This window comes from Enoplosus armatus, chromosome 17 (assembly GCF_043641665.1).
Source record: "Enoplosus armatus isolate fEnoArm2 chromosome 17, fEnoArm2.hap1, whole genome shotgun sequence".
Lineage (NCBI taxonomy): Eukaryota > Metazoa > Chordata > Actinopteri > Centrarchiformes > Enoplosidae > Enoplosus > Enoplosus armatus.
The window spans coordinates 15,683,464-15,698,044 of NC_092196.1; the positions used below are offsets into that span (position 1 = coordinate 15,683,464).

Consider the following 14,581-nt stretch of genomic DNA (forward strand, 5'->3'; position numbering starts at 1 on the left):
TTCAAAGTAAACTTTTCAAAACGACAGAGCTGTAGTTACGCACTGCGACCACTGGGTGGTACTAAAAAGTCATATTTTTCTTTTACACTGCACTATATACAAGACGTACAAACAAACACCGATAAATACCAGGGATATAACTGTAGAGTATGACAAGTAATTACTTATTTATTATTCATTTATTTATACGACCTTTAATAAGGAAACCACAGTGAAGCAGTGACTTCACCTATATTCTGACTTACAGTTTCTTCATAGGGTCTTGCATTGAATCCATGTGTACAAAGCAAGAATTGGCCAGCAGATGTGATTATTTTGACTGTATCAAATGCTTCAAAACAATGAGTCATTTTAAGCTCAATTGCTTTAATGTGGTTCAGTCAGTGCTTGGGAAAGCGTTTTCCTCATCACTAGTTTCACTGTCAGCAGATATTTTGCCATCTCATAATCATAATAAACAATCTATGAGATGTGCTACATGCACAAATCATCTACTTCTCTAATTACATTTTGTTTATATCCCACTTTGTATCCCACTGCAAGAAAAATGCAAAGCTACCTGTACCAAAATAAAATTCTAAAGACAACAAAATCACAGGTTTACCTTGAATTAATCTGATTCTGATTATCCCTGAAAAACAGCACGTGTTGTTTATTGCACAGCTTATATATAATAAGACTTCAGGATGAATCATTAAATAAAAGTACAAACAGAAGAGAAACGTGATTATGCACGAAGGCAAGTTTTGACAAAGATATTTCATTTTGGTTATATATTTTTTCCCATATTAATTAACTAGATTTACTTTCTTGCCTAGAAAAGCAAAGTAGACAACTTTACACTTGCATACTTTCTTTAAATACCACTAATTTAACACAAGGTGGCAGCAGTCTCCATTTTACTGCATTAAAATAGTAACATTTCTTCAATGTACAAATGTACAATTTTATCATTTGTGTAAATACATAAACATTAATGGAAACCTAAAAAAAACAAAACCTCAATCTAAACAGAATAATCAGCCGTCATAAAATAAGTGCATTTTGTGATGACTTAATCAAGGACCATGCACCTGAAAAGGAGCAGCACAATAACTCTTCACATTTCAATACAGACAACACAAAAGATTCAAATGCCATTCAACAACACAGCAGCCACAAAGTCCACCATCAGATCGAATACGAAAGAAAACGGGATGCAGATGTTTTTCAGTCTTAGGTCATCAAGGAAGTCGAGAAAACTAAGAACTTTGATAGTGAGTCAGACATGAAAGCAAGGTAGAGGAAGGTTTTCTGAGAAATCTCTCAAGCTGTTTTCATTCTTTAAAAATGTTCATGCCTCGAGGAAAACAAAGTCGGAGCATCAAAGCTTTACCATTTTCACATTTAGTGAGCGGCAGTGATTCTTTCATTCCTTAAACATTAATAATCACTATCAAGTATAGAAATAGGTAACTCAGCTGCTGTGTTTACAAGCTGCACTATTCTTGCTTGCTGCCCTCAAAAGTTTTACTTTGATAATCAAACAGTTTTCATTATGGTGAAGCGAAAAGAAAATATTACTGAGGCTGTAAACAGTCCACCGTGCTCCAGCTGCTGCCACCACTACTACTGTAACTTCACCGTGTTCGTTTCCATGCAGCTCTGAGCTGCCAGCTGCTTACGTAAAGTGTTTTCATATGAAACACATTTTGGTGAAGTCAGTGGAATGTGAAGTCAATGTTCCAAATTAAATCCTGTGTCAAATGGGAAGACTACAAATCTGCAAAAACAATTCTTTTACTTGTGAAATTGCGTACTGTCCGAGCTGCGCCAGAGGCAGCTGCCTCATGTGTCAGGCATTCTCAGTTATTCCTCAACAAAACACTTGGAGCAAGAAAATGTGATGTTTTTTTATCCGGAGTGATTTACTTGGCTCATTGGTAATGCTATTACTTCAGTTAAAAAAAACTCACTAATCATTTGGAGCATTTGGAAGAAAAGAAAAAAGAAAGATCCCCGTACAACAGGGGGCCTCTTTGTGCCAGATCAGATTTCTGAGTTCAACAGTCTGAGTCAGAAAGAAGGAAGATTAGTGACTCAATGTTACTTCCTGTAATCCAAACCTGCCTGTAAGACCTCAGACCCCACAGCATGTGGATCTGACGAAAACCCCGACAGGTCTGCCGCACATGGTCCCCTGTTTTTGTTTTGTCAGACACAATGGGTGTACTTCAGGTCATCTGTGGACGCTGTTGCCAGATGGACAGTATTTGGGTGGTGCGGCAGCTGGATGTCCGACTGGTCTAGAATATCAGTGTTGGTCCAGCAGAGACTCTGTCTTTCTCTTCGTCGGCTGCTGGCAGACATTATATCAACACTCAGCTTTAATGTAATGTAATATAATATCAAGTCTATTCTCAATGAATGTAATCCAGAGTTGATTCATATTTTATATTAATAATCTGACTAATAACTGATAATCTGCACAGTAACTAGTAACTAAAGCTGTCAGATACATGTGGTGAAATAGAACAAATGGAAATATTTGGGCACTTTACTGTTTAATTTTTTCTAGAAAATAAAGGAGAGCTGGTTCAACTCATTATGTTTATCTCATTACAGGAAGGCCACACAGAGGAAATGATGTGTCGCTTGTGGTGACACAAACTAACCAGAGCACATCTGAGGAAGTTTACAAGCTCCAGTTCAGATGAAAGAATCCACCATCTCTAGTAAGTAATTGATTCCTCATGGGATTCAGAGGAAGAGCTCGATCGGCTGAGTCACTAACCGTAAACTATGACAGTAACCTAAATCTACGACAGTCTGCGCATCTGGCACGAGGCTTATAAGAGATCAATTCTCAGGAGTTAGTCACTTTCTCTGGAATGTATTTTCAGAATAGTCAATATGTTTGTTGTCTAACGTCAATATTTTGGAAACACAAAAGCGTCTGTACAGTAAGAGTTCAACGTTTCTATTTCTAGTTCATCTCCAGCAACATGTCTCATGTATTCCCTCATCATGTATGAGTCACTCTTTATCTAAAGGTCAAAGTTGCATCGTGCATCAGAGACAAAGTGTGTGTCTCTGTTTCCTCTTCTGTCTGTCCAGCAGCTAAACATAGCACCATTAAACAGGAACCATCATGGAACAAAAATGATTCAATAATGAAGCTGCTTTTGGCCTCAAATGGGCAATTAAAAGGCTCGTAAAACCACAAGTCCTGTAGTCTGATGTTGGTCTGTACAGTTTATCTGTCCGTTACGATGGGATTTATACTTTTTAAAGAATGTGTTTGACAGTTTAGCATTTCATCTGCATAAATCTTGCTCAAATAGATAATAATATGGCTCTTTATGAAACTAACCAGATTCCATGTTTAATTTCATCATTTCTGCCACACAGGCTCCAGATCCAGATGCTTATGTTTCACATGTATGTGGGATGCTGATCTGAACTTTATTTCAAATGTGTTTTACATTTCTGCACATATACACTGAACATGTGTCAGTGATGGACAATATTATAATTTATATAAGCTCTGACATAAAGTTTACATTTACATTTAAAAGACCGTTTGTCCTGAAAGAAACTTTGCTGCCATGCTGGTCCAGTCAGCAGAAACAAAATGTGATGGTGCATTTTCCTGCTCTTTCTAGCCTCATTTGAACCGCTCAGCCCGCAGTGTTTATAGTGTCAACACACTGCGTCTGTGTCTAACTGAGGCTGAGGCCTTCTTATATCACATACGTGAAGAGGGAAACCTTTAGACTGCAGCCTTAAAAGGCGACTGACTTAACATATTTACATTCAGGACTTAATTACCCAGAAGAACCTGTGACGTTACTGGCAGCCGCGCAGTTAAAGGCAGAGAAATGCTGTGACTGCTGGGCTACTACAACGCATACTTTCCCCGGGACTGGAATGCAACTGCGGCTCCAGAGTCGGGCGGAGGGAGGAGGGCGCTGCTTTCTCTCCGTTAATGCACATTTTTGAAAAGCTTGTAGTGTAGAGCAGGCCATAAAGGAGGCTACTTATAGAGGGGGGGGGGGTCCGCAGACTGAGAGAGCAACGACTTCAGGACTTCCTTTCGAAACTCCCCTGAGTGCTAATATTAGCAGCACGAGCTGACTTTGTACAGATTAGTTTTGTAAAGTAAGCAAAAGCAGCCGCCAGCAGTATCTATCTTCTATTTATGGCCTCCCCCGGACCCCCCCTCCCTCCCCCCTCCCTCTCTTCCCAGACTGACGTCAGTAGAAAGTTATTTTCATGAATGGAGGGGGCGGTCACGAGGAATCAGTGACGTGAGTACTTGCGGAAGCAGCGCGTGGAATGTTGGTACATTGTTGTTGTTTTGTAGTTAATTTAGTACGAGGATACACCGCCGCCCGGTGCGGGACGCTCTACACGCACTGTGTCAGCTTACTGCGTCGCCTCGATCGGAAACCTACTCCGCCACTTTTTACACATTCCGGTCCACAGATACCCGCGTCCACAGAGGTGAGGCTGCTTTGTGTTTTGTTTTGTTTTTTTTTTTAGGGGGGGGGTGTTTTGACATTCCTTTTAAAATGTCTGAAGTTGTCACAGGGACATATCTGCGCATGCAGACAGGCTCGGGGTGGCCACCCTCGGTTTGATCCCGGTTCTGAAAGTCGATGTTGACTTTGTGGATTGTTTCAGTCGCGTGGACACGTGCTGTGTTGGAGTAACAGAATGCCCCGAAAGTGTCCCGGAGCTCGGTGTTCAGTCCGCGAGGGGGGGGGGGGGGGCAAAAACAGTCACAACAACTTGGAATAACTGCTTATTTTAGTTCTACTTTGATTATCTTTACCTTTTACAATATTTCAGCCTGTTATTTTGTTTAATTAATTGAAGTGGATTAATTGTGAAATCTGAAAGGCTTTTGACAATAACGAGCACAGAAAACGCGTCATTCAACGCATCCAATTAAGAAATATAATCAAGAAAGAAATCAAGAACAAGTACATTAAAATGAATGCTACGGTTATAATGTTACTTAATGTTGTTAACATAACTTTTATTACTGAGCGCCACTGAAGCTTTATTATAAGTTATTATAAGATAAGAAAATAGTGATTTTTGTTTGTCGGGGTTTGTTTATTTATAGCTAACCTACTTTCTGTCTGCGAATGAGCTTTTGGGGAAAATGGAAGTGAAATAAACTTGTTGAGTGTCCCGTTTTTAAAATAATTCACATCAAACATTTTCACTTCTCATATTCTGGAGCTCCTGTTCAGTTTAACGCGGGAGTTAACGTATTGCAAAAATATCAGCCTACTTTGACATTGGAAACAACACGTGGTCTGCATTTTCGACATGTGGGACAAAGGGCACTATGTGAAGTTAGACCACCAGGGCTGACTGGCCTCCACAGGAGAAACAAACAGTCACTAAACAGCAGGAGGGGCGCAAATTTCCACAAACCATGAATCACTCTGGAAGAAGAAAAGGCTTTATCTTATCTTTCTGTTCCGCCATCATACATCTTTATGACTGGGTAAAGATAGGGAAAGGTGTTTTTTGTAATTACCTCATAATAACAACACAATTTTACCTCAGACATAATACTGCTTGACTGTCTTGTATGTCCACATTTCAGTCTGTTCTTTGTCTTTTATTGTGATGAATAAATGGAAAATATTTGTCTAGTTTCACTCTGATGATCACAGGTTTGTGCTTTTCTGATTCACTGTTGTTTCTGGTGGGTGCACAGTGTGTCTGCTGCTTTCAGAGAGGCAGTGGGAGCGGGTGCACTCCTCTGTCATGAGGTTAACATGTGGTTCAATCGCCAAAGTGATGATGTCTTCTTCGGATGGAGAAGTAGCAGCAGTTGACTCATTTTATCACCACAATAGTCTGACGGTGACAAGGCACATCGGGAGAAATTCTCCTGAAAACACAGGATCTAGTTTAATTATCACCAGTTTTATACGGTTTCTCTTTTTGTTGGGCCGTGGTGACGGATGAAAGCGACACAAAATGCAAAACTTTTTTTGTGGTGGAGTGTTGTGAAAGTGAAATAGCTGTGGTTGGTGATGCGATGACTCACAGGGAACACGTTCGCTGTGATGTGTTTTGCTCCTCTGACTGGAAAAAAGAAGTCGAGTTTTGATTATTGACTCTGGAAGCCAGTGATTTTATCCACAGTTGAACATGCCAAACGGAGTGTATATAAAGGCAATAACAGATGAACGTGTGAACAGGCCTGTGGTGCATCTGTCCAAAGTGACTCCCTGACAGTTATATAGTGTCTGAGACTGCTCACTCTGCCACCCACAGTGATTTGCATCCTGTCTGTTCCTGCTTTTCTGTCAGAGTGACTGAATCTCAACCAGCTGCTTTCACCTCTCAATGCTCAGAGGTGTGTCAAGTGGCAAGTTTACTCATCTATTTATTTTGTAGGATTGTGTTATTGGGAATTCCTTGTTGGTTCTCAAAAGGGCTGACTCAATTGTTGATATTTTTCCTTCTCAACTTCCTGATTCCACCATGACTCAAATTGCATGTTCGCAGCAACACAAACAACCACTTTAAAGCTCCACAGCATTCAAATGTATGCTTGGCTGTCACATCCCGTCTGTCCTCGTGTCAGTGGCTCAGCTAACTGTTTTGAAGGAGAAGCACTGAAATCTGGATTATTGTTTTGGTATATCTTGTTGGAAAATGAGAGATGTGATAGTAAGACGTGGACAGGCATGTCCTTGTTTTTTTGCATTCTTGACATCTCTTTGAATCCCAGCGTCCCTGGTTGGGAGAATATCTTTGCTCAGATATTCGGTGAGTTCTCCTCCTTTTCCGCACAAACGTTTCGGTGGTCATGTAAATCATTTCCAAGGTTCTCTGTACTTTTCCTTCCTCCCCGTGAAACAACGGGATTTTCCAGGAAACGTCAGTTCGGGAGGGTGTGATTCCCTGCCGCTGGTCGTCGCTTTTAACAGTAAACAGCATGACTCACTGCTCAGCTATGCTCTCCATTTCCCTCACATAATATCCCACCAAATGTGCTGCGCTGGAGAAAGAGCAGAGTGCTGCGCGCCACAGTCTGTAGAGAAATCTCTCCACCCCCCTGAGAAAAATGCAAGAAAAGCAAGGAGCTTTCTTAGAGGAGTGTATCAGGCTGTCAAGGGCAGCAACAAGTCTGGTTTCTGCTTTGTGTACCCCAAAATTGAAACAAAAAGAGTAGAAAAACCAGACAAGCCAACTCTGCATTTATCACTGGAGCATGAGTGCAAGTCTTTGATATGCTGTTTATTTTAGGAGAAGGCTGGGCCCCACAGCTACCTGCTGTAACTGAAGTGCAGCCTTGAACTTGACCAGATGCCTGACTTTAAAAACATTAACATTTGGCATCAGTGAACAAATGGGTTTATTAAACTGACTTTGTCTCAAATATAGATTTAGTATACACAGTATTTTATGAATTTCCTCTTTAAGAGCGCTTTAACTTGTGCCCATGTTTTTCTTGCTTCTCTGTTTTTTAAGCATTCTCAAAAATAGTCTTGAAAGGGTCAGTTCATCTTCAAAGCAACGTGTACACCCAAAGAACAAAGTAGCATGTTTACCAGAAAACATTCTGCTTTCCACATCAAATAAGACACTGGCTTAACAAACAGCCATAGCCATAAAATGTGTGTATAGTGGTAGTAATGGACAGTTAGTTCAGGAGTTCCTCTCATGTCGGCTCTGATCTGCACTGTCGTGGCGCTCGGTCATAAACTAGAGATAACACTGTTGCTGAGTAAATAGCACATTCTTGGTTATCAGTCATCTCAGGATCATCTTGAGGGATGAAACGTTATTATCTGTTTGTATGAGAAAGTTAGGAAAGTAAAATGACAGAGAGACCTTTTCGTTTACGATCTCTCGCTCCTGACTTCCACACATCATGTGCACACAGGCTGCTTTTGATTTGTTTGGGCAAGTGAAAGATGTGAAACACTTCTGAATTCCAGACATTTTGTGAATTTTGCAGCCGTTGTTTTACAAGTGGGATTGTCTGAACTCCACCCCCATAGCTGAGTGCATCGCAGGACATATTCAGACTGAATGTTCCCCCTCCAGTTAAGAATTGCCTGCGTTGTGCATGTGAGGGTTTGCACATGTGTGTTCACTCAGGAATGTGGTTTTGTTCTTTACCCGCCATCTGTGGCTTTTCTTTGAGGCATTTTCCCAGCCTCCTTTTTCTTACTGAAAAACCTACCGGGATTTGTTTTGTTGACTATAGCGAGAAGCCATGATTTGTTGTGAACTCTTGTCTCGCCTGTGTGGCAAATTCATAAAGAGTGGCTTTGGCTGTGTAATGTAATTGCTGTTTTTCCTCTGCCATCTTGATCAGGAAAACCATGTCCCTCTGCGAGTTGCAAAAACATAAGCACATGCCTAAAGAATTTCAGGGAAACAACCTGGCCTCTTGGTTCAAGCTAGAGGCCTCTTGTGTGATGAGAGGGAGGCCCCACACCACATTTCCAAGATCTTTGCAAGGAATATACCCAGGGACCCCCTCTGACGCAATACCACTTAAATTAGGCTGTTCAGGCCAACTTGCTGTCGAGGAATGTTGTATTTTAATTCTTCATCTTTATTTGATGCTTCTGAAATCTCCATTATGCAATTTTTTGCTGCGTGTTTTGCAAAATGAATGAAGGACATCAGAGAGAGAGCAGCAGATGTTCTCTAAATCTCTAAACACAACTTTATGTGGCTCTGGGTTTTAGCTGTTTGCTTGGTACATTTATTTCTCATCTGTTTATTTTCCAAGTCAGGACTTTGAGGTTCAGCTGCTTGTGACAAAAACACAAAAGTACATTCTGTAGACAGTGATGTTGAATTTAAGCTATTATAAGAACAATGACTAATGTCCAGGTCCCATGAAAGACGGAGAGTAACAAACTTGTTTTTCATGCCGACTGTGCTGTTTCTTGCAATCAGCAACTGTAAATCAACAGTTACAAAGTCCTGAATGAACAATACAGCTATAGGGTGTGAAAACATGATAAACACCCCAAAAAGAACAGCCACACCCAGAGTACTTTCCTCCATGAAAGCTGCAGCTAACAGGACTGCAGAGAATATTTGCCCTCCTGCTGAGGTATCACTTATCGCATGCTCACTTAAATTGTTTAGTTGGCAGAAATTTGTGTCAGCACTGTGGGCTAAATATATCCGCCAGAGTTAAATAAGGGCATGGAGCAGCTCAGGAAAGCCCAGTGTAAGAGGATCTAACCAGCGAGACACAGCCCTGAATCGATAGACTACATTGTCTCACAGCAAAAATACATCAGTGACTATAAAGGAAACTATTTCTCTGTGACACTCTATCTCCAGGAATTTTTTCCACATGCGTATCTACTGCCCTGTAAAGTTCAGCATAACTGTAAATGTTATGCTGATGTGATGGTCTGTGTTAATGTCTGATGAGGAGGCAGAGTGGTGCTGACTGTGTCCCTGTAGACCCAGAGACATCAGATTGTGGGAATAAACAATCTACAAGGCTGAATTTAAGGGAAGGAACAGGATCATTTGTTTGATCTCTAGACAGATTGAAGAATTTCGTTCACAGGATGCCTTTAAGTTATCAGCACAAGTTAGAGCTTCTTATTTGTACTATGTATAGGCGGTGTTGCGGTTATGAATGAGACTTGTTTACCCTTTTGGTGACCATGTGACTCACACTCCCACGCCCATTTGCAGGGCGTTTCCATGGTAGCAGTCGAGCATGGAACAGTGCACTCGTAGTCAGGCTGGTCTGCAGGTCCTGAAATGGAGCCTTGGGGGATGTGTGCCTCTCACAGGATCACAGCCCAGCGCTCTCGCTTTTTTTGGTTATGGCAGCAGTCTGGGAAGCATGTGCCTCACTGTAATGAGTACAAAGAGGCTTTTCTCAAAAGTGCCCTGGCAAAATCGCTTAGGCGGAGAGCTTAAATGCAAAGTTCTATGAAGACAGAGGGAGAGTGGTTGCTTGTTTCTAATCTTGCTTGGTCTAGTGAACTACATTGTCAATCCTCCTTCTCCAACAAGTAAATATAGATTCTCTCCTTTGCTGGTGTTTAATGGTGTCGTGCCGCCCTCTGCTGGTCTGTGGCTCTCACAGGCAAACACAAATATTGACACATGACGTAACCCAGGAATGTTGTTGTGATGTCTTAAAGTGAATTTATGGGGAGGGTGCCAACATTATGTCGTACTCAGCATCTTCAATATACAAAGATATGTGTTAGTAGCAGAAGTACTCAGATCTGTTACTTACTACTTACGTACTAAGTATCAAATACCACATTTTAGAAATACTTCATTACTTACTGCTGTATACAAAATCCAGTTAAAAAATACGTTATGCAGCAAAATGGGCCCTGTCACTGATATACTATTACATATGACATTATTTAATTATTATTAGTGATTATCTTATTATTATCTTTATTATTATAAAGATGTAAGCAGCGTTTTAATGCTATAACTGGCCAAGAGGGAGCTAATTTAAACTACATTATAAACTTAACGTTCATCTGTAACAATGCATCATGTTTTAAAAACTGGTCAAATGTTTTATTTGTAAAATCTTAATCTGTAAGTGAAACTAGTTGCTAAAGCTGCCAAATAAATGTTGTGGATTGGATAATTGAGAACAATATTTCCTTCTTAAATGTAGTGGAGAAGTATAAAGAGGAAATGCAGCGCAAGTAGCTCTAAAGTACTTGAATAAATGTAAAACTGTAAAATAAATGTTACTTTCCACCACTGCTATATGTAGTGTTTCACTTAATTTAAGAAAACTATTCACACTATTTATTTTTTCTTTTCCTTTCTCAGTGTGTCTTCTGTGAGATTCTGGCCAGTTGTCTGCATGCAGGGAATGACGACTCATTTTAAGACGAGCAAAGCTGTAAAGGTAAGTGTGAGAAGTTTCATTGGACTTTGTCAGTATCCATACATGGTGCTGTTCTTCATCCACTGCTCATGTCCTGCAGGTCAAGAGGGAGGTGGGCGAGAATGCCCCGTCGGTCAGCGATGATGAGTTGGTGGCCATGTCCGTGCGGGAGCTCAACCAGCACCTGCGTGGTCTGACCAAGGAGGACGTCGTGCGGTTGAAGCAGCGGCGACGGACCCTGAAAAACCGGGGCTATGCCGCCAGCTGCCGCATCAAACGCGTCACCCAGAAGGAGGAGCTGGAGAGACAAAAGTCAGAGCTGCAGCACGAGGTGGACAAGCTGGCCCGCGAGAACGCCAGCATGAGGTTGGAGCTGGATGCCCTGAGAGCCAAGTATGAGGCCCTGCAGTGTTTTGCCCGGACTGTGACGCGCGGGCCCCTCTCGCCGGGCAAGGTGGCCACCACCAGTGTCATCACCATCGTCAAGTCCACCAACCACAACAACTCCAGCCCGACCCCCTTCTCAGCTCACTCCTAGTGTTGACAGGACTGGGCTCTCCTTCTCCTGCCTGGTCCTTCCCGGTTCTGACCCAGCCTGAACCCACTCATCCTGTACTGAGAGGACGCTCAGTAGTTAGACTGAGGGATTTAGTGGGGTGGCAAGCTCTATGTGATGTTATGTTGCATTCACAACTATGTCTCCCTCCTTCTGTCTCTCTTATACAATCTACATTGTCTGTGCACTGTGCAAACCCCCCTCCCCGACCCCCAGCACCGGCAGGGTATTGGGCCTCTGTGACCCTTCCTCCATGACTGATAGCAGAGGTTTGCTTTTACTCCAGTGTGAAAAAGTATTTGACATGCCTTACTGTGGCAGCACTGGCCTCGGACAGCTCTTACATGTAATGCTATTAAGCATAAAACATGAGAGATTTAAGTAGCACATATGTGACAGTAAAGCTATTTGTAAAGCCTACGCCAAATCACATTTTCTTCTTTTTCTTTCTATTGCCTTAAAAAGGATCTCCAAGTGATCTTTTAAATTATTATCTAATACCAGCATGTAATTGAACAGAAAGAGGTTTTATCGTTCCAGCTTTGAGGTCAGGTGGACACTTCTTCATAGCCACAATTACCACTGGTCTCCAACCAGTTGCCTTTAAGAGCCTGCCAAACATAGCAACAGATGTTTCCACTGATTAGTTCCTCTTCTCTTTTGGAAGGTGCTAAGCAGTAAAATCACCTGTTGGAGTGAAAAGCTGCTCTCTGTGGCCCGTTTGGAGAGCACTGCATTATGCAGTTTGATAACTGACCAATGTTTAGCTAAAGGGCTCTACTTGTGATACGTGACTGTTTATATTTCTGTCTTGGTTATGCAAAGTTTTACTCTGTGGTCAGTCACGCCCAATAGCTTATTTAGTAGTTAGGAAGTAATGCTGGAGAACAGCAGTCAGTACTCTCCAGTAAAGGCCTCCATACGTGTGCTGATGGTGGTTTAATTTGGCAGTTTTGAAGTAACATTTTTCATTTGTGTTTGAAAAGTTTGTCACTCAACCATGAGGCCAAATTTGTATGCAGGCCTTTGCTGGACTATGTTGACTTCCCTTGTAAAATATTAAAGGCCATTTGTGCCTTTTCTCTCATATTGGCAACTCATCCATGGAAGGCTTGACTTGCTATGCTAGCTGTGTTGTTGAAGACATCGGAGGGTGTTGGGAAGGTGCTGCAAGTGATTCTGTTGGTATCTTTGTGGCCCTTTGTCTAGAGAAATCACTCACAATTTCTGCTTCTAATATTTTGAGATGCCAAAGAGGGGAACACTTGTTTTCCATATTGGCAATACTATTTGCTTAAACAGGTAGATTTGGGAAGACTAACATGTAAAATTGAAAAGTGATAAAGGAGCATTTTGGGCCAAATTTGTTTAGATTCAGAGGATTTGACATTGCCCAGAGTCTATCATGATATAGCACTTAAAAGGAAACTGTTAAGATACAGTATAAAAGAAAACAATTCACAGGGCAACTGAAAATGACAGATAGAAGCCATTCTTGCATTTCTGAAGTTACTGGAGCTTAGTTGCATGATGATTAAATGTGGTGTGACCACCCAATGCAAGGTCAAGCCTAATGTAACTAAGGATGGTATACGCTGTGATATGTATGCCGCAGCACTGATGGGTGATGCCTCTTTCCTTTATATGCCACTCTTTGGTAGGTAATCCATATTGGATATAGTGATAATGAGAGAGGTCCTTACAAGTGAAATGCAGTTGAACTTACTTCCTGTATATTACAGATTACAGAAACAATAAAGCTCCCACTGCTTCCGTTGTCACTTTACATTGAGAACTCCGTCCAAATAGAAATCATTCCTACTGCTGGGTCACGAGAAGTGCTGCTGCTGCTGCTGGTGTTGGTAACTCTGAAACAGTAGCTATTTACCTTGCTTTTGACACACTCTTCTGCAAGAGAACTCCTGACACCCATCTCTAGAAACAGTGGTGTCATGACAACTAAATGCAGTAAACACCTTCCTTGTTGTACGTTTTGAGATATTTAAATATGAAATTCACTTGAAAGCAAGCCGTTCTTACCGAGGATCCATTCCTAATTTGGAGTGAAGTCAATAGAGATTGTTCATGTCAGGATTTTCTCTTGGCTAAGAGGACATGACTGTTCTTCCCCTGTTCCATAGCTGCAAAGAACAGTATGGGGAACTTTGCTGCTGTACAACCTGCTGTGATTTTTAAGCAGGGGCATTGCTGTGTTCTTACTCTCATTTTGTATTTTCACTTGGTTTCTATGTTGATACATCCTATGCCCTCTTTCTGATACTTAGTTTTATATGCATATACAGTATACATTATATATATAAACACATATATATATATGTATAAAAACATATATATATATAAACATATTTTTCTATATTTATGTCTTTTACTATCCTGGGAGTGGTGTGAATATGTAATCATTCTTTGATGTCTAATTATGTTGATGCTGACCCTTTTCTGAAAAAGTTGTATTCACATTTACAATGAGAAAACTATTCTCATAACTTAAGTCTTCTTTGTGAGTATTTATACCCCATCAATAGTTCTTCTCAGCACATTTACTTATTTGTCTAATTCACAAGTTGGGCAGACCGTGACTAGGGTTATATACAGCTGCAGCTAATTATCTGTAACAGTCAAGCATTAACTGTTTAAAAACAGGGGAATGACAGTTTGACTTCAGGTTCACACTGTTAGTAAAGAGCACATGTGCATCTGTCATTTTACTCAAATAGCTTGCAAATCTGTTATAATTACATTTGAGTGTTACAACACACACTACAAATTAAAATGTAATTAAGTGAGAGGTTGGAAGTCAAACTATCTATGCAAAAAGAACTCAAACTTAACAAATTTTAAATCATTTTTGGATCATTTAGCTGTAAATTGATGCCAAAACAATTGTACACAATTCAGCACAAGAGCACATTGGGCACATTTAAAATGAACATACTGAATGATGACGACGGTGATGCTTTTGTAACTGCTAAGAAACCTTACCAGAAAATAATCCCAAAGCTGCTAAACACTCTCCACCCAGACCGCTTATGTTTAAGGTCTGTTTTAAGCCTTATTAAAGGTCAGATGAATATATAGATACATATTACATGTTTACATGAGTCATTTTTCAGCACATTATCTTACAAGACAAT

General features: G+C 40.8%; 1 protein-coding gene across 1 annotated transcript; it reads left to right on the forward strand.

Annotated features, from left to right (window-relative positions):
* Positions 1-4,368: 4,368 nt before the first annotated feature.
* On the forward strand, positions 4,369-13,215 carry mafk (v-maf avian musculoaponeurotic fibrosarcoma oncogene homolog K). The gene is made up of 3 exons (XM_070922480.1): positions 4,369-4,485; positions 10,816-10,894; positions 10,974-13,215. The coding sequence occupies exons 2-3, from the start codon at positions 10,850-10,852 to the stop codon at positions 11,409-11,411; spliced, it is 483 nt and encodes a 160-aa protein (XP_070778581.1). The 5' UTR covers positions 4,369-4,485; positions 10,816-10,849; the 3' UTR covers positions 11,412-13,215.
* The last annotated feature ends 1,366 nt before the right edge of the window (positions 13,216-14,581 follow it).

Excerpts from the sequence above, each read along its gene's own strand:
- mafk (XM_070922480.1), top strand. The coding sequence starts at position 10,850 with ATGCAGGGAATGACGACTCATTTTAAGACGAGCAAAGCTGTAAAG. Across the intron at positions 10,895-10,973 it reads AGACGAGCAAAGCTGTAAAG|GTCAAGAGGGAGGTGGGCGA; the intron begins GTAAGTGTGAGA and ends CATGTCCTGCAG.